General features: G+C 51.1%; 1 protein-coding gene across 3 annotated transcripts in view; it reads right to left on the minus strand.

Annotated features, from left to right (window-relative positions):
• PREX1 (phosphatidylinositol-3,4,5-trisphosphate dependent Rac exchange factor 1) overlaps window positions 1-26,155 on the minus strand; it is a 198,068-nt gene that overhangs the window by 86,788 nt on the left and 85,125 nt on the right. For all 3 annotated transcript variants that reach the window (XM_033839559.2, XM_033839558.2, XM_073793081.1), the window contains 3 exons: window positions 23,720-23,842; window positions 14,522-14,626; window positions 7,960-8,061 (listed from right to left, as the gene is read on the minus strand). In XM_033839559.2, the coding sequence (XP_033695450.1) occupies window positions 7,960-8,061; window positions 14,522-14,626; window positions 23,720-23,842 (330 nt within the window). The remainder of the gene's footprint in view (window positions 1-7,959; window positions 8,062-14,521; window positions 14,627-23,719; window positions 23,843-26,155) is intronic.

Genomic DNA, 26,155 nt, shown 5'->3' on the forward strand with positions numbered 1-26,155 from the left:
ACTAAAGACAGGGCTTCCCTGGTGGTGCAGTGGTTGAGAGTCCGCCTGCCGATGCAGGGGACGCGGGTTCGTGCCCCGGTCCGGGAAGATCCCACGTGCCGCGGAGCGGCTGGGCCCGTGAGCCATGGCCGTTGAGCCTGCGCGTCCGGAGCCTGTGCTCCGCAGCAGGAGAGGCCACAACAGTGAGAGGCCCGCGTACCAAAAAAAAAAAAAAAAAAAAAACTAAAGACAGAACTACCAGAACTACTGTATGACCCAGCAATCCCACTCCTCGGCACGCACCTGGAGAAAAACATAATTCAAAATGATACATGCGGGCTTCCCTGGTGGCGCAGTGGTTTAGAGTCCACCTGCCGATGCAGGGGACACGGGTTCGTGCCCCGGTCCGGGAAGATCCCTCATGCCGCGGAGCGGCTGGGCCCGTGAGCCATGGCCGCTGAGCCTGTGAGTCTGGAGCCTGTGCTCCGCAACGGGAGAGGCCACAACAGTGAGAGGCCCGCGTACCGCAAAAAAAAAAAAAAAAAAGATACGTGCACCCCAATGTTCACTGCAGCACTATTTACAATAGCCAGGACATGGAAGCAACCTAAGTGTGCGTCAACAGAAGAATGAATAAAGAAGATGTGGTACATGTATACAATGGAATATCACTCAGCCAGAACAAGGAATGAAATTGTGCAATTTGCAGAGACGTGGATGGACCTCAAGACTGTCGTACAGAGTGAAGTAAGTCAGAAAGAGAAAAACAAATATCGTACAATATCGCTTATATGTGGAATCTAGAAAAATGACAGAGATGAACTTATCTGCAAAGCAGAAATAGAGACACAGACGTAGAGAACAGATATATGGGGATGGGGATGGGGCTGGCAGGGGGGAAGGAGGGGTGGGATGAATTGGGAGATTGGGATTGACATATATACACTGCTATGTATAAAATAAATAACTAATGAGAACCTACTGTATAGCACAGGGAACTCTACTCAGTGCTCTGTGGTGACCTAAATGGGAAGGAAATCCAAAAAAGAGGGGATATATGTATGCATATAGCTGATTCACTTTGCTGCACAGCACAAACTAACACAACATTGTAAAGCAACTATACTCCAATAAAAATTAATTTTAAAAAAATCTAACGGTACAGAATTGTTAATAGTAAGAGGATGAAATAAGATATATCGTGAAAAGACTAATCAAAAGAAACCTATGGTAGCTTATTAATATTGAACAAAACAGACTTTGAGACAATAAAAATAGCTCATACTTACTAGGCACTTATAAGCCCTTTATAGGTATTATTTCATTTAATCTTCACAGTAACCAATGATAAGGCACTATTTGACAGAGGAGCAAACTGAGGCACAGAGAGTTTGTCATTTCTCAAAGAGGTAATACTAATAAGAGGAGGAGTTGGGATCAATAAAAATAAAAATCATTACATTATTAGAGTAGCTAACATTTACCAAGCATGACTGACTATACCTAGTAAAATGCAAAGCGCTCTCATGGGTTTTCTCAGGCATTGTCTCATCGATCTTTGCAGCAAGCCTGGGAGGTAGTGACTTTACAGATAGGGTAATGGGGGCACAGAGAGGTTCAGCAACTTGCCCTCAGTCACACAGCTAAGAAGAGGTGGAGCTGGATTTTCAACCTTAGACTCTTAACCATCACGCAGAGCATGGCAGAAAGCAGAATGCAGGCAGGACTCCGAGGAAGAGTGGTCTCAGAGGCCCCGAGTAAGACCAGGAATTGCAGCTTGGCTTTGAAAGGGAGAGGAGAGAGCAGGTCCCCCACCCTGAGGGAGTCGAGCAGCCCGAGGCTATTGCTGCTCACCACACGGAAAGAGCCTGAATTGGGGCTGGTGCAGTCAGAGGTGCTGAAGCAGATGTGGGCAAGGTGTCAGCGCTCAGCCCGAGAGGCAAGATGCAGGGCGGGCATTGTGGTTGGGGGGGAAGACGAGAGCGGGGGCAAAGGGGGCCACAGAAAAGAGACCTGTGACTTCCTGTGCCTTCTCGGCAAGACGGCAACAATGCCAGATCCCCAGCAGATTAGGAACTCACCTCGTAACATCAGGGTCAGAGAAGAATTCCAAAGAGATGACCCGAGGTAGCCAGAATGAAGAGAAAGAACTCCGGCAAATCAACACAAAAGACACCTATCCAACAGAACATGAGCAAATGACATGAAGAGGCGGTTCTCATAAAATGCCTGTCTCCACTGCCACCACCCTGGTCCTGTCACCTCCTGCCTGGACCACTCGTTCGTATCAACGCCTCCCTGGTCTCCCCGCCCCTCGCCTCCACCCTCATCACCCCACAGCCCCTTCTCCACAAACAGCCTGAGGGATCCCGTGAGAACTAAGATCCTGTCCCTCCTCTGCTCAAAACCTTCCCACGGTGCGCACCTCACTCAGAGCAGACAAAGACCCCACAAGGCCCCACATAATCCGGGCCCACCACCTCTCTAACCTCACTCCCCGACTCTCTCCCTCAGGTCCTCCCCTCTGGTCACACAGGCCTCCTCACTGTTCCTCAGATGCACTCCTGCCTCAGGGCCTTTGCACTGGCTCTTCCCTCTGTCTGGAAGACTCTTCCCTCAGGTACCTGTATGGCCCCCTTCCTCACCTCCTTGAGGTCTTGGCACAGATGTCACTTTCTCCATCCATCGCTCCTGGACCTTACTAACCCTGATTTTTTTTTTCCATAGTATTCATGCCATCTAAACAAGTATACACATTTCCTATTCATTCATTTGTTGTCTGTTTCTACCCCCCCGGTAGAATGTCAGACCACAGAAGAAGGGGTTTGGGCAGTTTTGGTTCACTTTGTATCTCCAGCACCTACTATAATGCCTGACATATAATAGCTGCTCAATGGTTGGTGAATGAATGAACGGCTCCAAAAACCCTAGACAGTGTAGCACCCACTGTGGCTCCCCTCCTGGAGATAATCAGGAAGACTGAAAGAGATTCGTTACGGAAGTACTAGTCTCACGGTGTGATTCACTGTGCTTGGTGTTATCTTCTCCCCTCTCCCACCACCCACCCCACGTAAAGTTTCCTCCTGTGCCACCTAAAATCCTTTGGTGAGCTGTGAGCGGTACACGTCCCACATTCTGGGAAACACACCACTCCCCAGTCATCCCCCTGCACCAAGAACTGATGCCGACACCTCCTTAGTGATGGACCACGGGCCATCCCCAGGGGCACCACACTCCTGACGGCCAAGGAGACAGAGGTAACAACCAAATGGCAAGGTGCTCACACTCTGTGTAGGTGACAGCTGCATCACCCATAGATAGACGTGGGAGGCACAGAAGACACTGGAGCCTATGCAGGGTCCCGAGGCTATACCCTGAGCAGAGATCCTGCAGAAGCATCCCTGACGCAACCCCTCTGCAGCTGCTGTCCCAGAAGGTGGCTCCCAGGACGTGCCCAGTTTGGGCCCAGAATGTTTGATCTGGCCATCTAAGGAGATGAGGGCGAGGCGGTAGGTGGGAGGGGAGACAGGTCTGGGGGAAGGGGAGAGCCAAGCGTTTGCTTTGGGATATGGTGGGTAGAAGGTGCCTGTGAGACTTTCAAGCGGAGAAGTCAAGTGGGCAGGAGAACAAGACCAGGTTTAGGTGAGAGGTCCAGGCTGGAAGTCATCGGACAGAGACGGGGTCTAAAGCCATGGGAATGTCCACCTAGAAACTTCTACGTGGATGTTCACAGCAGCAGTATTCATAACCTCCAGAAAGTGGAAACAACCCAAGCGCCCATCAACTGATGAACGGATAAGCAAAACACGGTATACCCACACAATGGAATATTATTCCGCCACAAAAAGGAATAAAGTGGTGATGTATACTACAACATGGATGAACCCTGAAAACAGTGTGCTAAGTGGAAGAAGCCAGACACAAAAAGCTACGTATTATGTGATTCCATGCATATGAAATGCCCAGAGTAGGCAAATTCACAGAGATAGAAAGTAGATGAGTGCTTGCCGGGGGCTGCGGGAAGGAGGGGAAAGGGAAGTGGCTGTTCGTGGATCCAGAGTTTCTCTTGGGGGTGATGCAAATGTTCTAAAATTATTGTGGTGATGGTTGCACAACTTTGGAATATACTTTCAAAGGGGGGTGGGGCGTGGAATGGATGAGGCCACCGCAGGTGCAAATCCGGATAGAAAAATGGCCCATGGACTGAGCCCACCTACACTTGGAGGCCTGGAAGGTGAGGAATCAGCAAAGGAGACTGAAAGCAAGGGGTCAGAGAGGCAGGAGACAAAGGGAACAGGGGACTGGAGGGGAAGCTGCCCCTTTAGACAGATGTGCCCCTCCTGTTTGCCCCCTGCCGGCCTCAACCCGCTTCCATTACATACCAGGCCCTGGTGGGTCCAGTCCGAGACCGAAGCTCCAAGGGACAGGCACTGGGTCTGTCTTACTCACAACGGTGGCCCTGAGCCGTGCCAGCAGCTGGTGCGCATGCCAGTAAGATCTGCACGTCACCAGGCAATAACTAAAAGGGTCCGTGACAGTGGGTCTCCCCTCGGAGCTTGCCATTTGAGCCTCAGGGGCATCACCCCAAATCCGAATCATTTTCTGGGCAACGGTGATGGAAAACTCAGCAGAGCCTGCAAATGCCAACTGGCTACCCCAGACCTGGGCTGAAGGCTGGAACAGAACGTTATGGCTATTCTTAGGCAACGTTTCAAGGTCAGCTTTTGGGGGCTATTCCCAAAGAGACTTTCATTTTCGCCTCGTCCCCCTTCCCACCCAGGCTCCTCGACCCTGTTCGCCTACTCAGTTCAAAGTTCAGCTCAAACAATGGGGCTCGGAAGGTCACAGGGACATCTGCGAGGGCGTCAGAATCGGAGGGGGTGTGGGCAGGACTGAGGGTTCGGGCTCAGCTGCCCCAGGCTCATAGGATCATCTTTGAAAATCCACTGGAAAATGTGACAGAAAAAAGGAACTCAGGAGGGGTACGTAGAGTTCCCCTCAATCCCAGCTGTTTTCTGATGCAAACATTCCAGCTGTGGGTGCCAAAGGCCAGCACTCTGAGCAATTCTGTCGGGCGGGGAGCGTGGCATGTCCCCACAGGAATCTCAGGCCCTGCTGGCAGGTGCCCCAGTGCTCTCTGAGCCCCGGATAAACACAGCTGGAGATGGAGGAAACGGGACATGTAAACAGCCATTTGGTTTGGAGGAAAACCCACAGCTCCGCTTCCTCATTGTTTCCTGTGGGCAGTTATTCCTCCATCAATTGCAAGCAGGTTCTCTCTCTCTCTCTCTCTCTCTCTCTCTCTCTCTCTCTCTCTCTCTCTCTCTCCCCCCCGCTCCCTCCCTCCCTCCCTCCCTCTCTCTCTCTCTCTCCTCTCCTGGGAAGCCACAGTCCAGGAATCTCACCGGGCCAGACTGTGGCCCCTGGGGCTGAGCAGGCCTCAGAAACACCTGGACTTCACATCGAGAGCTTAGAGTCCACCAGGACATACGGGTCCAGCCCCACTGGTTGTTAAAATACATTACGGTAACTGCCACTCCAAGCAGCCACTGGGATACCAGACTTTCCCAAGATCCAGAAACCAAAGTGTTCGTACCTAGGGAACCTTGGCTGGGGTCTGGGGCTGTAGCTGGCGATTCTTCCAATGGGTCAGATATTCAAGGTTTTGAAACCCAGGAAAGGAGCAAACTGGCCACCAAGCCACAAAACACAAGGCCACCAACCTTCCCAGACCCCCCCCTAGGGAACTGAGAAGGTCAGCATCCCCGACACCCCAGCACTTCGGCGGCTTAACTCTCCAAAGCGCTTCTCAACAGGCAGTGTAGCCTGATGGTTAGGGCGCAGAACTCTAGAATCAGACTCTGCCCAGGTTCCAATCATGGTTCCTCCCGCTCACCTAACGTGAGACCTTAAACGGGCCGCTTCCCTTGTCTGTGCCTCTGTGCCTCATCTCTAAAGTGGGGCTGATCACAGCGCCTACTTCACTGAGTTGCTGTAAGAGTTAAGTAAATAAATCTTTCATCATCATATCAACCCTATCAGTACTATTAATACAAAGGCTGTATTACAGACAGGGAAACTGAGGCCCCGGGAAGTGACTTTCCCAAGGTTAAGCAGCCAGTAAATGGCAGAGCTAGAATTCAAACCCAGTCAGCCTGTGACTGCAAAGCCTGGCTCCAATCCAGGGGTCAGCAAATTCTTTCTGTACATGGCCGGACTGTAAATATTTTAGGCTTTGCTGGCCACAGCCGGTCTCTGTCACATATTCTTCTTTGCTTGTTTGGGGGGCTTTCTTAACAACCCTTAAAAAAATGTCAACACCATTCTTAGCTCACGGATTGTACAAAAACAGCCCATGGGCTGGATGTGGCCCACAGGCCACAGTTTTGCCAACCCCTGCCCTAAACCGCTGCAGAATACTACCTCTTAAATGCCGGCAACTGATTCAAGTTTGGAAAACACACCAAACGAATCAAGTGAAGCACATCTGCAGGTCCACTGCAGTCCACAGGTTACCAATTCACAAGTTCCACCTGCAGCTTCTTCAGCACCATGATGAAGAGCTGAGCTACTTACGGCATTTCCAACACCTGTCTGGGGATCAAAGCAGCTGCAAGAACAACTGCAGACGGTTCTTTCAGCTCCCTGGGAGGCATCGACAGCAGCAGGCCAGAGGAGGTGCAGGGAGAGCTGGGTCCCACCACCCATGGATACGCATGTTAAAGGCCTGTGTTCACAGGCAGAGCTGATGGCCCCCGCGAGGGTCTGGCCAAACACTGTCTCCAGCAGAAAGGCAAGTTCAAGAATCCCCATTACCTTTCCCCTCCCCTCTCCCTTTCAGCTCATGGAGCAAAGATGCATGTGGCCCCAGTGTGCAGGTGCATGAATGAGGCACCACAGCCAAATTAATCCACCAGCAGGGACCCCAGGAAACAGCTGTCAGACAGAAGGCCTTCAGGATGGAGCCAGGGCAGGCTCAGGCCAATGGCCACCATCTCCAAGGGCGGAAAAGCCTGGGCTGAAAGCAGTGGATGGCGGCAGAGCCATGCACCCAGCTGGAGATCTGCCTGGAAGCTGACTCAGAAGTTGAGGATCGAGACTTCTTGGGCCCTCCCACAGGCAGCACATCTTCCCCTGGTCCGCCTGACCAAGAGTAAGTCAAATGTGGCCGGGTGGGGAGGGAGACAGCAGGTGTGTCGATGGCTCTGGTTTATGCCCCCTGCATCTGCACCCGCACCCCTCTTCCACCAAGAGCCCAGATTTGGGTGAGGGGGTCCCTCTCTCTCCATCACTGGACTTTTGGCCTGTGGGATCCAGTGACTGGTGGGAGCGCATGACACAAGTCTGTGCCAATCAGAGCTGGCTTGCTCAGGGTTGATCGGTTCAGGGGTGGAGCACCCGACTGTGGTCTCAGCCAATCAGAACACGACACTGCCCTGCTCACTGTCATTGGACCATATCTCAGCCAATCAAAGCACAACACTACCCAGTTCACAGTGATTGGGTCAGGGGTAGAGCGCAAGTCCGAGCATATGAGAGGAGGGCAAACAGCACAAGCAAAGGCTTCCTGTAATTGGTTCAAATTAAAGCACATGACTCAGGCCCAAAGCATTCCTAATATTGCATTCTCCTGGCCACAGATGACCAAAGCCTCAGTGACTCTCAGGACTTTTGTCAGAGCTACTGGAAGAGAGGCTCACTCTTCCCCATTGTCTTTGAACTTGAGAGGGTGCAAAGCCACAGTAACTACAGCCATCTGCTACCGTGCTGAAAATAAGAGCTGAAAGGTGGGAAGCGGAATTGAACCAGGGAGAAAGAGGCAGGGTCCTGGCCTGGATGCAGCCTGGCCCAAAACCGATGCTGCCCCTAAACTTCTCAGCTACCTGAACTAACAAGTTTTAATTTTTTTTGATTAAGCCAGGCAAAGCTGAATCTTCTGTCGCTTCAAAATAGGGGAAAGGAACAGGGGGAACGTCTCACCTTGAGGAGGAGGGGGTACTTGCAGATCCTCTGAATAGGAGATAACAGGTAGCCCTCCAGAGGGATGTCCGTGGTCTTCCGGCCTCCCAGGAGCATGCAGCTCTGAAAAGGGACAGGAGACCTTCGTTAGAACTCACCAAGGACAGCAAAGGAACTTGGCCACCCTCAAATAATCACGGGAAGCACTCTCAAAATGCAGCTACAGACAATCACTTTGGAAGCAACTTAACAATACCCAGGGGAGGAAGAAATGTGTATATTCTACAACCCAGCCCAAAGCCTATATCAGAGGCTAGCAAACTATTGCCCGTGGGCCAAATCCTGCCTACTCCCTGTTTTGGCAATTAAATTTTTACTGGAACACAGCCATACCCATTTGTTTACATAACGTCCATGGCTGCGTCTGAGGGCTGAGTAGTTGTAACAAAGACCTTATAGTTGCAAAACCTAAAATATTTACTATCTGGCCTTTTACAGAAAAGTCTGCCAACCCTCATTCTACAGAAACTCACACACATGCACAGGACACAGGAACATGGACACTCAAAACTGCCTTGCTTGAAACAGCAAAAAGTGGAAAGCAACCTAAATATCCATCACCTGGAGAATGAAAAACGTCTGCAGCACATTTCCACACCACGCAGTGGTGAAAATGGGAGAACTAAAGCTATGTATAGCAATGCGGGTGAACCTAGAAAACATGCTCTTGTGCACAAAAGGAAAACAAAAGGATACGTATGGTATGAACCCATTTACATCAAGCTTTTAATGACACACAAAACAAAACTAGGCATTGTTTATGGAGAACCTATCCGTAGTGAAGTAGAAAGTCATGCACGGGAAAGAAGTGTACCGAGTTACATGTCTGTGGTCTCCTACCACGCCCCTCACAGTCCTGGGTCCCTAGGGCTCACCGTGTGCCCAATGTATGAATGAATGAAGGAACAGACTAATGAATGGATGAATGGACTAATGAATGGATGAACAAGCTGCCAGCAATGAAGGGGTCTCAGCCTTCCGCCTCAACACCGTGCTAGCAGAATGGAAATGGAACGGGACTCTTGGGAAAATGGATCCCATTGGATCCCCATCCAATCATTTATTCATTCATTCATCCTCCAAATACACACTGTATGCTTACTATGTGCCGGGCACAGTTCCAAGCACTGGGGAACTGCCCAAAAAAGCAGACGATTTCCCTGCTTATACTCAAGGCAAAATAAGACCAGAGAACATTTACCGTGTGCTTACCAGGCCTAAGGCTCTGTGCCTTGTGTTTCACCCATAGGCAAAGTTCATCCTCACAGCCCTAGAATAAGCAAGATCCCTATTCCAGATGGGCAAACTGGCACTCAGAGGCCAGAAGCACTGGCCCAAGTCTCAGAGCTAAGTCCTCTGCCTCTCGGGGATCTTTGGGGACCCTCTCCTTAGAGAAATAGTCCCAGGGACCCTGGGTCCCTGCTCTAGCAGGAGCTGCATGGCTCCCAGCCCCACATCCAGCCCTGGCACAGACGGGGGATCAGGGCTGCAGCAGCTGGGATGTGCCAGGTCCCACACTGCTCACACTCAGGCCTTTGTCCTCCAAGCCAGCGCTCCCCACAAGCTGCCCTGATGATGTCAGCTCCAGGCAGAGAGAGGGAGCCTGGGAGTGGGGTGTGCTTTCCAGACGCCCCCAGGGCTTGGCTGGAGAAAGGCCTGTCTCTTTGCCCAGGATCAAGAAGTTTTCACAGGACTGTCACAGCCACCAATTCCTCTTCACCCCAAACACCCTAGATTTTCATTTAAAAAGACACAAAAAAAAAAGAAGCAAGCACACACAGAGCTATTCACTATTCTAATAATATTATGCCCCAGGCACTATGGGAAGAACTTTTCAGAATCCTCTCTTTAAACCATCCTAATTTCACAGAATTGATTCAGGTGAGGTGTCATCCTCACCCTCTTCCCAACCTCCTAATGGCAGCCATGCCCCTGGGTCATCCTTTCCATCCACACTCTTTCCCCGCTGACCTCATCCAGACCCACCACTTTCACCACTTTAACCATCCTTTACGCAGAAACTACTCAGCTTTCTATCTCCAGCCCGGCCCCTCCCTTCCCAAAACCCGAGACTCACATCTCTGATTCTAGGCCCAAATCCCCACCTGGACATCTAACAGGCATCCTTAAACCTCACACATCCAAAAGGGAATTTTTTTTTTTTTGGCCGCGCCCCGCAGCTTGCGAAATCTTAGTTCCCCAAACAGGGATCGAACCCGGCCTCGGCAGTGAAAGCGCTGACTCCTAACCACCGGACCGCCAGGGAATTCCACAAAAGGGAATTTTTAAATTTACCTCTCCTACCTGCTCCTACCCAACCTTCACCATTTCAGGAAATTGTACCTCCATTCTTCCAGTTGTTTGGGCCCCAAGCCCTGGAGACATCTTTGATTCTTCCCATTCGTTAATACCCCAAAGCCAACCACACGGCACATCGTGTCAGCTGGACAATCGGACTCTATGTAAATCCAACCACCTCTCCAAGCGCTACCGCCCCACCCTCACCACCGTCATCTCCCGCCCGGACCACTGTAGCAGCCCCAGAGTGGGTTGAATAGTGTCCCCCAAAATGCCATGTCCACCCGGAAACTCAGAATGTGACCTTATTTGGAAATAAAGTCTTTACAGATATAATTAGTCCCATTAAGATGAGGTCATTCTCATTCTGGATTAGGGTGGGCCTGAAATCAACAGGCTCCATGTTCTTATAAGAGGAGGACAGGACACAGAGAAGGCAGCTGTGTGAAGAGGGAGGCGGAGACTGGAGTTCTGGTTCCACAAGGCAAGAAACACGTGAGGCCACCCGAAGCTGGAAGAGGAAAGGCAGGACCCTTCCCCGGAGCCTTCGGAGGAAGCAGAACCCTGCTGACACCTTGATCTCAGACTTCGGGCCTCAGAACTGTGAGAGAATAAATTTTGTTTTAAGCCACCCAGTCTGTGGTCATTGTCACAGCAGCCCTAGGAAACTCACACAAGCCTCCACCCTGGTCTCCTTGCTCCTACCCTCACACGGCCAAGGGGAGCCGCTCAAAATGCAAATTGGTTCACATCATTCCTCTGCTCGAAACCATCCCACAGTTTGCCATCCCACTCAGACTAAAATTGAATACTCTATTGAAAGTACTGCCGCATGCTCCAACCTGGACGAACCTCACAGACATTATGTTGAGCAAAAGAAGGCAGACACAAAAGCCTCCTGTGTGATTCCATTCGTGAAACATTCTAGAACAGGCAAACCTAACCTTTAGTGAGAGAAATCGGCATAGAGGTTGCCTCTGGCTGCACAGAGGGGCATGCCTGGGAAAGGGCACAGGGAACCTTCTGGAGTGAACCTTCTGGAGTGGAGTGTTCTAAATCTTGATCTCAGGGGGTGGTTCCACGGGAGCACACATATGCGAATACTCATTATGCTGTGAGTACACTCACCACAAGTGTGCTACGCGGCAATAACAAAGCTTTCTAAAACTCTCAGATCCGTCCCATTGTCTAAATGCTCCTTCATTATCTGGCCTCTTTCAATCTCTCTGACCCCATGTCCTTCTACTTTTCCTCTCATACTCTCCAATCCAGCCACCCTGGCCTTCTTGCTATTCCTCAAACACAGTAGGACCTCAGGACCTTTGCACTCGCAGGTCCTCTACCTAGAATGCTTTCCCTCCAGATACTCCTTGCCTCTCTCACTTAACTTTATCCAGGTCTCTGCTTGAATGTCACCTAAGACACTGTGTTCCCAAAGAGCTATCTAAAACAGCAGCCACCACCCAAACTTGCTCAAACCTCCTGCCATCCTTAACTCACTTTATTCCCTGCAGAGAACTAAATGCCATGAGACATGCCATGGAAGTCCCCCCTACGAGAATGGCCACCCCATGAGAGCAGGGACTTTTCTTGCCTTGGTCACTGTTATATCGCCAGTACTTAGAATGATCCCTACCACTTGGTAGGTGCTCAAAACAAAGCTGTTGAATGAATACATGAATCAATTATCCCCATTTTATAGACAAGAAATTGAGGCACAGAAAGACAAAGTCCCCGCCCCATCTCTCTGTAGTGTACAGTACCTCATGAATGGAAAGCCAGATTGGGTCTGTTCCCAATGCCTTAACATCCCATAATAGACTCGAGACGGCTCTTCTGCAGGTGGCCAGAAGCTGGGAGATGCCAGCAAGGAGGGAGACAGATGGCGTGTGTGCTGGCACCCCACACCTCCTCCCCCTGCCCAATCTGGCCCAGCCCAGCTGCTGCCAGGAAAAGGGCAGCCTGGCCTACCAGGAAGACTGCAGGAGAGAGAGGAAGGAAAAAAGAAGAAGTGAAGCGCTTCCTTCCCGCACCCCTGCAAACACCTCCTGGGCATCTTCCTGCCTCCCAAGACACAGCCGAGTCCAGACAGTGGGACTCAGGGAGCCCAAGCCTGGGCAGCAGGACCACTGCAGAGCGGTGCTGCCTCAAAGTCCCGGGCCAACCACAGAGACGTGGCCACGTGTGTGACCTTACACTACCTGACTTATCTTTGCTTTGTGCCCAGACTCTTACGACTATAAGTGAAAAACCAGAAGTGTAAAGATGCAGATACCAACAAGAAAATGCACCAGTCCTGAACACCTAAGACGCTTGAGACAAAGGTGGCGATCAGCTGGCCAAGCTCCCCTGCCTCAGATGCTCACTGGAAGTGGGCCAAGCAACACGAACTCACTGGTGAAGGAAACACACATTCTGAATCAAGATCCTGGAAGTATTTTCTTGGAGACTGTGCATTAGGGAGAAGTGCAATTAAGAATTGTACTATATAGTTTAGCTCTCTGGGCACACGGTTAAGACTCCTCGTGCCATGGCAGTTAACTCTTCTACTTTTGTGTGCTGAATTCTGTGTGTGCCACTGGGAAATAAAACAGCATGGGGGCTCAGGGGGTGGGTGGTCTGTGACTGAATGAGCAGGGAATTTGGAGGCAAAAGAGGAAGACTGGAACCCATGAGAAGCTCAATCACTTTTCAAGTATGTACTCTCAGCAAGTCACTTAATATTTTGGAGTCGTCAAAACCACCTGTGGCAAAGGCTATGCGGTGTCCCTGAATGTACTCTTCTTCCAAAGCGACAGAATTTTCAGCTGGGCACAGGGCTGCCCAGAATAAAGCCTACATTTCCCAGCCTCCCTTGCAGCTAGGTGTGGCCACGTGACTAAGTTCTGGCCAATGGGATGTAAGCAGATGTGTGCAGCTTCCTACTGTGCCCTTAAAAGGGGAGGGGCAGGCCCTCCTTCCCACCCTTCCTGCATCCCACCACCTGGAGTGTGGAAGTGGGGAGAAGTCATCTTAGACCATATCGATGAGGCCACATACTAGGGCACTGGCCCCTGACACCGGGACCCCCATACCACCCCCAGACTGCCTACTTCCACGTTCTTAACATGGGAGAGAAATAAATGTCTACCTTGTTTAGACCACTGTTACTTGGGATGTCTGTAAGGCAGACAAATGAATACCTCAACTCATACACAACAGACAGCGGCTGGTAAAGCTCCAAGGAGATCACAAATGAGAACCCGTTTTATACACAAGTGAATCGTGCGATGGTAGGAAAGACCATCATGGGTGTCTGTGGTTTTGCCTGACCAACATCCATTCCCAACTTAGTTCCGCAAGTGCAAACCAACATCCTTTAGGGATCCACCCACAGCCTTAGGGCCTGTAGTATGAATGGAGTTGACCCCGCCCTCCAGCTCGAGAAGTGACCAATCCAAGCACCAGCCACTCCCTCTGTCTACAGCAACTGGTTCACGGATATGGTCTTGAGCCAAGCTGAGCCAATGAGCATCAGACCCAGAATTTTTGTTGTTTCCATTAGAAAAGAGGAGCCCTCTTTATCCTGGAGTTGCTCGGCTATGAGAGGTATAAGCGTGGAGCCACTGGAGGCTACGTTGCCACCACATGCGGAGAGCCTGCCTGGGAATGGAGCCAAGGTGAGAAAAGCAGAACCAAGAGACACACTCCTGATGATGTCACTGGAACACCCAGATTCTGCTGTACCTGAAGCTCTCTCAGGTCTTTCCAAAGAAAGTGAACCAGTAAATCTTTTTTTTTCCTTAAGCCAATTTTAACCAGATTTTCTTTCACTTATAATTAAATAATACTAATAATATTGAATACAATTATTAATACTATTGTTATCAGTCTTATCAGGATCATTACTTTAAACAGGAATCGGCAAATTTGGCCCTAGAGCCAATCCAGCCCTCTATGCCTATTTTTATAAATAAAGTTTTATTGGAATACAGCCATGCTCATTTCTTACATATTACTTATGGCTGTTTTCATGCTACAGCAGCAGAGTAGAGTCGTGATGACAGGGCTGTATGATGCAAAAAGGCAAAAAGTATTCACTATCTAGCCCTTTACAGAAAACGTTTGCGATACCTGCTGTACACAGACTGCCCTAGCTGAGGGAGGGATCAGGTACCATGGGTCTGTGTGGATTCACCAGGCTGAGGCAGAGAGGAAGGGAGAAGCAGGGCAGTGGTTAACTCACCAAAAGGAAGGCCCGCACGGTGGGGATCTTGTTCAGCTCCACAAGCAGACGCAGGGCCTTCTCGTGGTTGCTGCAATATTCTTCATATACGCAGAACTTGTCCTTCTGCAAGACAAGGACAGAGCCTGTGGGAGACAGGTCATGGCAGGAAGGCAGACGCTCTGAGATGTATGGACAGCTGGGCCAGCAGGCCTGCGAGGAAAGGCCTACCCCACACCCTGACCCTGAGACATACCCAGCAGGCGGGATTTCACATGAAGTCGCTCCCACTCACTACAGGCCTCTCAGCCTCCACTCTTGCCCCAGTTCTGCACCCAGTAACCTCTCAGGAAGCAGCAGGGCCCAGGGTCAAGTACACAGACTCAAGCCAGGCAGCCTGGGCTTGAACCCTGGCTGTGCATTTCCAGCTGTGAACTTGGGCAAGTTACCTGACCTTGGTTTCCTCATCTGTTAAGGTGGAGTTAATTATAGTCCCTAACTCATGGGATTGTTACTGAAATTAAATGATTTAATAGGTGAGGTTTCAGCATACAAGAAGTGCTCGATAAATGTCTTTAGAATCAACACACAAGTCAGACTGTGTCACCCCACTGCTTAAAACCCTCCAGTGGTGTTCTATTACACTAGGAATGAAATCCAACACTTTATTATACCTTTCAAGGGCCAGACAATGTGACCCTGAGTTTCTCAGATCTCATCTCACTGGCCTTCTATCTGCTCCTTGAACTTGCCAAGGCTGTTCCTACCTCAGGGCCCTTGCTCTTGCTGTTCTTTCTACCTGGAACACTTTTGCCCAAAGCCTGGCTACTCCCCAGCATTTGGGTCTCAACTCAAATGCCACTTCCTCAAATGACCCCTGGCTAAAGTGGCCACTCGGGTGTACTCTATCATCCCCCCACCCCCGTCTTCATTTTCTTTATAGCATTCTCACAATCTGGAATTATCCAGATTATTTGTTCATCATCTGTCTTTTCCCACTTGGCAGTCGGCTCCCTGAAGGCAGTGACCACATCCTCTTGTTCACTGAGGTGTCCCCAGGTCCTAGCACAATGCCTGGCACACAGTAGGCCCTCAATAAATACTTACTAAATGAATGAACTCTACACACCTACTAGGTACAATGCCCTGTATATATGAACCAGAAGAGTCTAAATAAGACTCGGGAATTGGGGGGAACAAGTAGATCTCTGGTCACTGCCACACAGCAGTGGCAGTGCTGAGGCAGGGGGATAGTTGTCTTGACCTCCAGATACCCCTGAGCCCAAAGCTGGACTCTTTCCAGCCTAGAGGTCACCTGTGAGTCACCAGGTCTGTAACCATCAGTCAGGGTTTCCGGGACTGAAAGGGACAGGAGCCGTCTTAGTTAGCAGGAAGCTCTCCACTGAGCATACTCGGTTCCCAAAGGCTCACAGAACACCTCCTTCCAACCCACCAAACCCCAAACAAGGATGTCCTGGGGAAGGCTGCAGGACAGGAAGGGCTGAAGGTGGCTGAAGGGCCTTGACCTTGGGCTGGGGGGTGGCCAGGAGACCCCAAGAAGCTAAGGAAGGAAAAGGTGGGTCTGCAAAGTAAGCAGCTCGTCTTGCTTCTGCACAAGCCCCCAGTCATCCTGCCGGTGGGTGGCTGCAGGAAAGAGGAAACCAACGAGGAGAAAGAATGGGTTTCAGAATCAGTAAGCCACCCCAACCCGGCCCAGCTCCCCCTGGGGCTCCGTGTACACCATCTGAGCAGATGCCCTGAGCAGCGAAGTGTCCACAGCCAGAGCCGATGGCCAACACGTAGTATGTACTGAGCAGTTAGGACACGCCACCCTCTGCTCTCCTGGAATGCGTGCGGGTAGGCTCACTCACACCTCACAGTAACCTGACACGGTCATCACTGTACTCAACCCATTCACACGTGGGAAACCAATGAAAGGTCACGAGCCCACGGTCTCACACGTAGCGAAGTGGCAGAAGGAGGATCCAACCTCTCTTAACCCCCACGCTGATGTCTGGCTCTGCAGCCAAGAGCCTAGAGGCCCTGCTGTTAGCACAGCTCCAAGATAAGACACCGGAGCCCCCATGGCTACGATCAGCGTCAGCCTCACAAGCGCAAGTCCAGGTTCTACAGCCAGACCACCCAGGTTCACAGCCCGGCTCCCCAGCTCACCAGCTCTGTGACCTTGGGCAAGGCACGTACTGTTTCAGAGCCTCTGCATTCGTGCCTATAAATTATAGACAGTCATGATCTCCCCGTCATAAGGTCGCTGTGAGGGTTATCAGGTGAATTCACAGTAAATGCGTGAAACAGTGCATAGTAAGGGCTCCGTAACTATTAGCCGCTATTGTTATCGGTGTGGTCCACGTTGCTGTTATTGCCATGGTTACTATTTCAGCAAATTCATCATCCCGCTGGTGAATCCATCTAGGACAGGTGGGACAGTGGATGGGTAGGTTTTGTTTTGTTTTGTTTTGTTTTGTTTGCGGTACGCGGGCTTCTCACTGTTGAGGCCTCTCCCGTTGCGGAGCACAGGCTCCAGACGTGCAGACTCAGCGGCCATGGCTCACGGGCCCAGCCGCTCCGCGGCACATGGGATCTTCCCAGACCGGGGCACGAACCCGTGTCCCCTGCATTGGCAGGCGGATTCTCAACCACTGCGCCACCAGGGAAGCCCGGATGGGTAGGATTTGATGGTAAAAAAGAGACAGGCAGAGTCAGGAGGAAGGGAGCTGAGTGGACTCTTAGGTCTGGGGAAGGCCACCAGGGAAGGCACCAGGCAGATTTTGAGGACTGTGGTGGCTCTCGCCTCCCGGTATATTTGATTTCTCATTCTTGCACTGTTCACCTCCCCACCACCACCCCCTGGACCATGAGCTCCATGGAGGCAGGCTTTGCAAACTGATGAGGTCATGGCTATGGCCAGTGGGGACTGAAGTCCCAGACAGAGCGCAGGCCTCGTGACTACTTGATGAATGAAGCAAGAGAGCAGAGGGAGGAATTGAGTGGTGCCCGAGACCCTCACACCAGCCCCACGTTTCTTCCGGACAGCCCTGGTGCACCGCAAGGCAGCCTCAGCTTTTCGGTGGCCCGTGTGTTGTTTCACCCACCCAGCAGCCACTCCCCCTTGTTCTGGTCACAGCCCCCAGTTTTTCCCCTGGGAAATCTGCCTCCTACACTCTGACCCCACTGACTCCACTCCACTCCCAGGCACCATGCGTGAGTGTGTGACCCAGGCCAAACCAATCAAAGAGCTCCCGGTCCTGGCAGCAATGGCCATGCAACCCAAACTGGGCCAGTGAGAGCCCTTAAGGACTCAGGTTGGAACTGCTGTGAAGAGAAGCTCTCTCTGAACTTCTGTTACTAAGCTAGCTGACTGTCACCCTGAAGCTGCTGAGGGTCACCTCTGCCACCACGCTAAGAATTAAGCCGAAACAGAGGAAAGCAGAGCCTAGAGATAAAGAAAAACCCAGTTTTGAAAACATCATATGGGGTCCTGGATCCAGCTATACCTGATGTCAACACACCCTGAACATTTCATTTGTAGGAGCCAATAAAGTCCTTTTTTTTTTTAAGCCTATTTGAGTTGTTTTTGTCACTCGCAGTGAAGACAGTCCTAATATATGCACACTCTAAAAGGGGAAGAAAATGAAAAACATGGACCCAAGTCTGGTGTGATGACCGTCTCCCTGTTCATCTCCATCTGTACCGTGAAGGGGTTGGACCAAGAAGCACAGCCAAATCTGTTCATTCTCACATGCCAACCCCAATCAATAAGTGCTGCTGTCTGAAACGCTAGTGACAAGAATTCTGGAACCCCGTGGAGAATGCTGTGATTGACTAGCAATGTCTGCCATGGATGCAGGAGAGGGGGATAAGTCGTAAGATCGCCACAGGTCTGTCATTCCTCATTCCCTGAGCCCCTTCTCTGACACACTGTGCGATGTCATCCTCTCCTTCGGCCTGTGAAAAGGCCAGGGGAGAAGGCTTGAGACTTGGAGAAGTTAAGTTTAGTAAAGGACAACACCCCTCTTCAAAACCATGCCGAGTTTCATCACTCCCATCTCCTTTCATTGAGCTCAAGCCCAGCTGCATCGCAGGCCGAAGATGCAGCAAATGTGGAAATGCTACCCTTGACAGCTAAGAGGCCAAGTGTTCCATTTCCTCCCAGGGGCGCCCCATGGGGCTTTGCTTGTTTGGCTTGGAGGAAATGGACAAACCATTGCGCACACACAGACGTGGGGGTGGGGGGCGTGTGGCCATGGATTTGGGCTGTGAAGGAGGAGAAGAGGACAGCTGCCAGCTGGGGACAGCTGGGGGAGAGGCTCTAGCCCCCAGAGAGAGCTCGAGGATTGTCAGAAGTGGTGGCTGCCGTCCACAGTACCCAGGGGGTGACACTAGCTCCACGGAGACCATCTGCTCCCAACCACTCATTTCACACCCACAGAGACTGAGACTTGGAGAAGGGAAGGAGCTGGCCATGTAGACCTCTCTGGTGGGGAGGAGAGTATGAGATTCAGGTCACTTTCCGCAAGCTATCTTCCGCCTGTCCACACAGCTGTGGGGTGAAGAGGCTAAAACCTAACACAGACCACACCAATTCTTGCTAAACCCTCCAACTCTCATAATGCAGTCCCTGCAGGACAGGGCCCCCCCGTGACATCCCTGGATTCGCTCCATCACTGACTCTGCTCCAACCACTCTGGCCTCCCTGCCTTCCTCCAGTGGACCAAGCCTGCTCCAGCTCCATCCAGGGCCCCTGCCCTGGCTTCCTCTCCATGTGGAATATCCTTCTCCAAGATCCCCTACGTCACCACCTCACAGAAGCCTTCCCTGACCAGGATCGCCAGATAAAACACAAGACACTCAGCTGAGTGCTCACGTCAGATAAACAACAAATCGTGTTTCAGTAGAAGTATGTCCCAAACATTGTATGAGACATACTTATGCTAAAATATTATTTGTCGCTTACCTGAAATCCAAATTCATCCAAACACCCACCATTCTGGGTGTTGTTATTTGCTCAATCTAGCAACCCTGGCCCTGACTTCCCAACTTCAGACAACCTCAAGGAGAGTCACTCCTCACATCTGCATTTTATATTCTTCACAAACCCACGTCCACATCTGAAACGACCTCCTCTGTCAACCGACTAACCCTACTCATGGAGCCTCATGGCAGCAAAAAGCAAATCTGTCTTATTCAGGGCACCATCCTCAGGGCCAAGTACAGTGCCTGGTGCACGGTAGGTGCTTAATAATGATTTAAAGGGACTTTATCATGTAAGACGGTGAGAAACACAAGTCCAGGAGTCAGATGACATTGGCTCAAATCCTGGCTCCAACACTCACTGCCTGAGTAAGCTTGCGCACTGACTTACCCTCTCTGGGCCTCAGTTTCCTCATCTGTAGAGTGGGTATAATAACAGCACCCACTGTTAAAGGTTGTTGTGACGTTGTAATGAATTAATATACGTAAAGCACTCAGACCAGCACCCAGCACCAAGAGAAGGTTCACTGAGTGCTAGTTTGCAATCACCTCAGTAGTTAGTGGTTGGGTTTGGGGGTGAGGGTGTGAGGGAGTCCCCCACTGTCCACTGGCTGGGCAGCAGCGGTGGGCTGGTCTGTAAGCCAGGGCCCCTCACAGGGTCTGATGTGCCCCTTCCTCTCCTGGAGAGCCTGTCCACAGAGCTCTGTTCCCAGTCACCACCTTACAACCCTGATGCTGTCTGGCTGGCCCTGGTGCCCCCTCCCTTTGGGGCTGTCGGGGGATGCTGTGGTGAGTGTGTCCTATCCGTGAGTCCCTCCCCAGGGACCGTCCTCAGCCTGAGACAGCTGCCTGGCTGGCCTGAGGCTGTCCACCCACTCCCCGGGACAGCCCATGTCCAATGGGGGTGCAAAGGCCCCGCCACCTCATGGCAATTCAAGGCGACCTGAAGGAAGAGGCACGCCAGCTCCAGAGCTCCCCCAACCCCAGGTTGGGTCAGGCCAGGTGGAGACTGTGCAACCTTCTTCAGCTGCTTCCAACAGGCCACCTGTACGCAGGCCTCCATCTCCTGGAAACCAACCTACAGCAGTGGCCGCTTTTAAAAAGAACTCAGCACCGTCTGCCATGAGCCTGGGGGGAGCGGGGTGATGATTGCAAACGTTAAATGAAAAAGATGACTTTAAATTAAAAACACGGAATCATACGTGGAGAAAGCTGACTCCTTTTTCAGCTGTTCCAATTACCTCAAGGAAGGGTCTCAGCAAGGTGCGCTGTGACACCAAAGCCAGTCTGACACCGTTCATCTTCCTTTTGATCAAACCCAGCGCAGGTCTCAGGCTCAGAGACTCAGGTGGGCAAGAGTTTCTAGACAGAATGCTGTAACACAGCTTGGTTTCTATTGCATTTATTTTTTTTTTTAAATATTTATTTATTTATTTATGGCTGTGTTGGGTCTTCGTTTCTGTGCGAGGGCTTTCTCTAGTTGTGGCAAGTGGGGGCCACTCCTCATCGCGGTGCGCGGGCCTCTCACTATTGCAGCCTCTCTTGCTGCAGAGCACAGGCTCCAGACACCGCGCAGGCTCAGTAATTGTGGCTCACGGGGCTAGTTGCTCCGCGGCATGTGGGATCTTCCCAGACCAGGGCTTGAACCCATGTCCCCTGCATTGGCAGGCAGATTCTCAACCACTGCGCCACCAGGGAAGCCCTGCATTTATTTTTAATAGCAAGAGACACTCATTTTCCACATCCAATAATCATGCAAATTTCCCTTTTAAATAAGTTTTTTTGACTCCCCACAAAGGCCTGAACACCCACCGTCGGCACATCCGGATTCTGAGGGTAGGCACTGCCCTCACAGATGTCCAGTTTGATGAGGCTACATGACGAGGGTTCCGGGCAGCGCAGGAGAGGGTATGGAAAAGAGGCTGCCTCCTGGGCTCTAAAATCCCCACCTTCCTTCCTCCAGCCGTCCCCTGCATCTCCGAGCAAATTAGCCCAAGTAGGGACTCAGGAGCCGGAGACCCTCACTGGCCAGTGCGCTAAACCTGCTTACCACACCTCTGCGGCTCAGGCAGAGAAGTCGGGGGACACATGGGGCCTGGAGTTATTGGCAAGCTGGAAAATGCACCCTGAGGACCCCTTTCCCACTTCGTCTAAAGTATGGACTCTTCCACTTTCGGCTCAGATGTCATCACGTCACAGGCATCCCCAACTATGCCACCACCTCCCAAAAGCCTTCCTTGGTGCCCCAGCTGGAATAACATCCATTGCTGACACTCATGCAGCACCAGCTTGGAGCCAGGCCAGATCTCACTGCTTTACTCGAATTAACTCATTTCATCCTCATGACAGCACCATACAGCAGGTACTGTCATTACTCCCATTTTACAGAGTTGGAGACTGAGGCCTGGAGAGGTGAAGTGACTTGCCCAAGGTCACTCAGCTTTTCAGTGATGGAACAGGGAATGGAACCTAAGCAGCCTGGCTCCAGAGAAATAGGGGCTCACTCCTTCCTCTGAACCCAAAGGGAAGACTGTCCCTCCCATCTTTTCTATTTTCCTATTCAAGATACTTGTCCTGGGGAATTCCCTGGCGGTCCAGTGGTTAGGACTTGGTGCTTTCACTGCTAGGGCCTGGGTTCAATCCTTGGTTGGGAAACTAAGATCCTGCAGGCCTCGCGGCTCGGGAAGAGAAAAAAAACCAAGATGTGTCCTTAACCAGTACTGCCACCAGCCCCTCTCACCACATGCATGGCTACCACCCTGGCCGATGGGCACCATCATCTCAGACGTGCAGTGACCTCTTCCTGGTCTCCCCACTTCCCCAGCAGCAGCCCTTTAAATGCAAAGCAGATCACATCCCTGCCCTGCACCATGCCCTCCATTAGTGCCCATCTCACCCGTCTGCTCTCACATTCATCCTATTTCAAACGCTGAGGAATGGTGGCCACGTGAAGAGCTAATAGCCAACATTTAGTGAGCACTTACTGTGGGCCAGGAGCTGTTCGGAGCCCTCTCCTTCCTTGCATTAGCTCACTCGATCCTCAAGGACATCAAGGGTCAGGTCTAGTTTTTTACCCATTTTACAGGTGAGGACACTGAGGCACAGATAAGTTAAAACAACTTGCCAAGGATGACACAGCCCACGAGCAGCCCGGCTCTGCCATGCTAATCTCAGACCATACAGATGTGATTCCCTGGAGAAGGGAGTTAGTAACGATGACAATGACAACGAAAGTAAGCACCGACATGGACCGAGTGCTTGCTCCAGGCCAAGGTCTCTCATCTCAGCACTGCTGACACTTGAGGTCGGATAATCCTCTGCTGTGGGGACCGTCCTGCACATTATGGGCTATTTGGTAGCATCGCTGGCCTCCATGCACTAGAAGCCAGTAGCATGGCCCCTCCCCAAGCTGTGACAACCAAACATGTCTCCAGATGTGGCCAAATGTCCCCTGGGGGCAAAATCACCCCCTGGTTGAGAACTGCTGCTCTCGGCTACACACTTTTTTGCTTTACCTCTTTGAGTCCTTCCATCAACCCAAGGAGGCACCATTATCCCTACTGCTCCATCTGAGGAGGAAACTGAGGCTCAGAGAGGACTGGAATCTGGCCCAGGCCTCATGCCCGTGAGGCCAGTGCGGGTTTCCTCCCAGTGGGGAGGGTCCCACGCAGCACAGGTAGAGAAAAGCAGTTGCCTCCTGTGGGCTAGGCTGCCCCCCTCCCTCCAGCTGTCCCCTCACAATTCTAAGTGACTTGGGAAGAGAGTGGCTATTACAACAAGGATCAGTCTCCCTGTCCAGCAGCCCAAGGGGGCACCCAAGGGTCAGACACCCTCGGTGGCCAGTGGGTGGCCAGACCGGGATTCAAATGCAGGTGTGTCTGACCCGAGTCCACCCTCTTAGTCATGCTGCAGCAGAGGGGCCCCGCCAGGCCAGGCCAGGAGGAGCCCCAGGACGCAGTCATTCAGCAAAGAGCTCTGAGGAAAAGGGGACCACACTCTACATAACATTATAGGGAGGGAGAGCCAACTAAAAAGAGCCCCAGTCTGCTGGGTCCAACCCTCTGTCCATTGTTCCCGGGGGTGGAGGCTGGACCCACCTGCCCACCTGCCTCTCCCCATCCCAGATAGACCTGCAGACGAAGCTAGCCAAGGGTGGATGGAATGGGGACCCGGGGAAGCCCACTTCCCAAAAGCTGCAGGCTCTGGTAGGGGCTGGGGCATCGTACTCACGAATTTTAAGAAAACATTCCCAAGTTCATGCTGAGACTGCGGCTCCGGATGTAAACAAAACTCCAAGGCAGCCAGGAAATCCTTATGAACTTCCAGGATGTCTTCAATGTTTGAGAACAGGATCTGTGAGGGGAAAATGAGGCCCAAGGAGAACATTAATCAAGGCGTAGAGGAGACCAAAATGAAGCATAAAAAAAAAAAAAATACATAGGGACTTCCCTCGTGGTCCAGTGGGGAAGAATCCACCTTGCAATGCAGGGGACGTGGGTTTGATCCCTGGTCAGGGAACTAAGATCCCACATGCTGCAGGGCAACTAAGCCCACGCACCACAACTACCGAGCTCACACACCTCTACTAGAGAGTCTGCGTGCCGCAAACTACAGAGCCCACGTGCTCTGGAACCCGCGTGCCACGGCTACAGAGCCCACCCGCCCAGCCTGCACGCCACAACTAGAGAGAAGCCCACGCACCCCAACAAAAGATCCTGTATGCCTCAACAGAGATCCCACGTGCCGCAACCAGGACCTGACACAGCCAAAAATAAATTAAATAAATAAATAATAAATCTTAAAAAAAAATTACATAACCCCCCGGTGCAGGCGAGGAGGGTGTAGGAAAATGGGCAGTCTCATACGCTGGAGCTAACAGAAATCATGATACTGACAAAAGTACTGCCAACGTTTACTAAACAGGATTAATGCCTAATCCTGTGCCAGTAACTTTATATGCACTTATGGCATCTAATCCTCACTATAACTCCACGAGGCAGGAGCTATTATCATCCCCAATTCATAGATGAAGAACGGACGCTCAGAGAAGAGAATTAACATTCCCAAGGTCACGTGGTCCAGTGAAGCAGCGGAACTGAACTTCACACTCAGCCTGCAGAGGAATATACACCAAGACATCCATCACAATCTTCATCACGGCCAGACACACCTGCTATGTCCAACCATAGGGCTGATTTTTTTTTATTGGAGTATAATTGCTTTACAAGGTTGTGTTACTTTCTGCCGTACAGCGAAGTGAATCAGCCACATGCATACACATAGGACTGATTTTTAAAAACGACGAGGGTACTTCCAGGCACCTATTAAAATGACCTGATAGCAGAAAATACAATAGGGAAGGATGTTCCCAATGTGCCATTTAAACTGTCAAACAATATATGAGCGCCTGTTTCCCCACAGGAACCTATGAAGTTTGAAATGCACAATCTGACCCACAATTCTACATTTCAGAATTTAACCTTTTGACCAGTCATTTCCAACCAGGGCTAGTTTTGCCTCCCAGGGGACATCTGCCAACGTTTGGGGACATTTTCAGTTGTCACAAACTGGGGAGAAGGATCCTACCGGTGTCTTATAGGTAGAGGCCAGCGATGCCACTACACATCCTATAACACAGGACGGCCCCCATGGCAAAGAATCGTCCAGCCCAACTTGTTCATTGCACCCAGGTTGAGCACTGGGTGGATGGCCAAGACCATATACTGCAGCCTTATGTGCACTAGTAAAAGATTAGACAAAAGCCAAATATCCATTAATGGGGACTCGTCAAACAGTTAAATAAAGTGGATTGGCTATACTTAAATACACGCCATATTCTGAAATACTTTGAGCCTGTGAAAAGAATCTGCAGGCCTGTAGACATGGATCTGGAGCCCTGGAATGATCCTTGATCTATACTGCAGGGGGAGGAGGGGAATCATGGTGCCACGTGGGATTCCAATATGGGTCCATTTGTGTAAAATAACACACGCAAAGGCCACTCCTATGTTGGCAGAAGCAGAGACCCCCCTGGACAATAACACAAGCTGCTAACCGTCAGGGCCTCTAAGAAGAAGAACTAGGGGAGATTTTCACTGACTTAAGGCCCTTTGAACTGCATGAATTACTTTTTCTGTTTTGTTTTTTTTTTTAGATAGGTGCATTTTTTCTTTTTAATTTGGCCACACGGTGCGGCTTGCAGAATCTCAGTTCCCCAACCAGGGATCAAACCCAGGCCCTGGCAGTGAAAACGCCGATTCCTAACTACTGGACCACCAGGGAATTCCCTAAACAGGTGCATTTTAAATTCAATTTTGAAGAAGGCATTCACAGGGTTCAAAAATCAAAACAGTAAAATAAATATGGTACAGAGTCCCTCTCCCACCCAACCCCCCACTCACCACCCACAGCAGCTGGCAGCCAGGGGTCACCAGTGTCGCTAGGGCTACGGTTCCCCCTAGGGTTTCTCACCATTCATTCATTCAGCAAGTACTAACTGAGCCCCTACTGTGTGCCAGGCCCTGGGGACACAACAGGGAACAACGGAAGTGCCTGCCTCCATGGAGGTGACATTCTACTGGAAGGGGACAGACAACCAACAAATAACTATAGTTTTCTAGGTGAAAAGAAGCACTAAAGACAAACATAAAACAGGAAGGGAGTCCC

The sequence above is a fragment of the Tursiops truncatus genome, chromosome 15 (assembly GCF_011762595.2).
Source record: "Tursiops truncatus isolate mTurTru1 chromosome 15, mTurTru1.mat.Y, whole genome shotgun sequence".
Lineage (NCBI taxonomy): Eukaryota > Metazoa > Chordata > Mammalia > Artiodactyla > Delphinidae > Tursiops > Tursiops truncatus.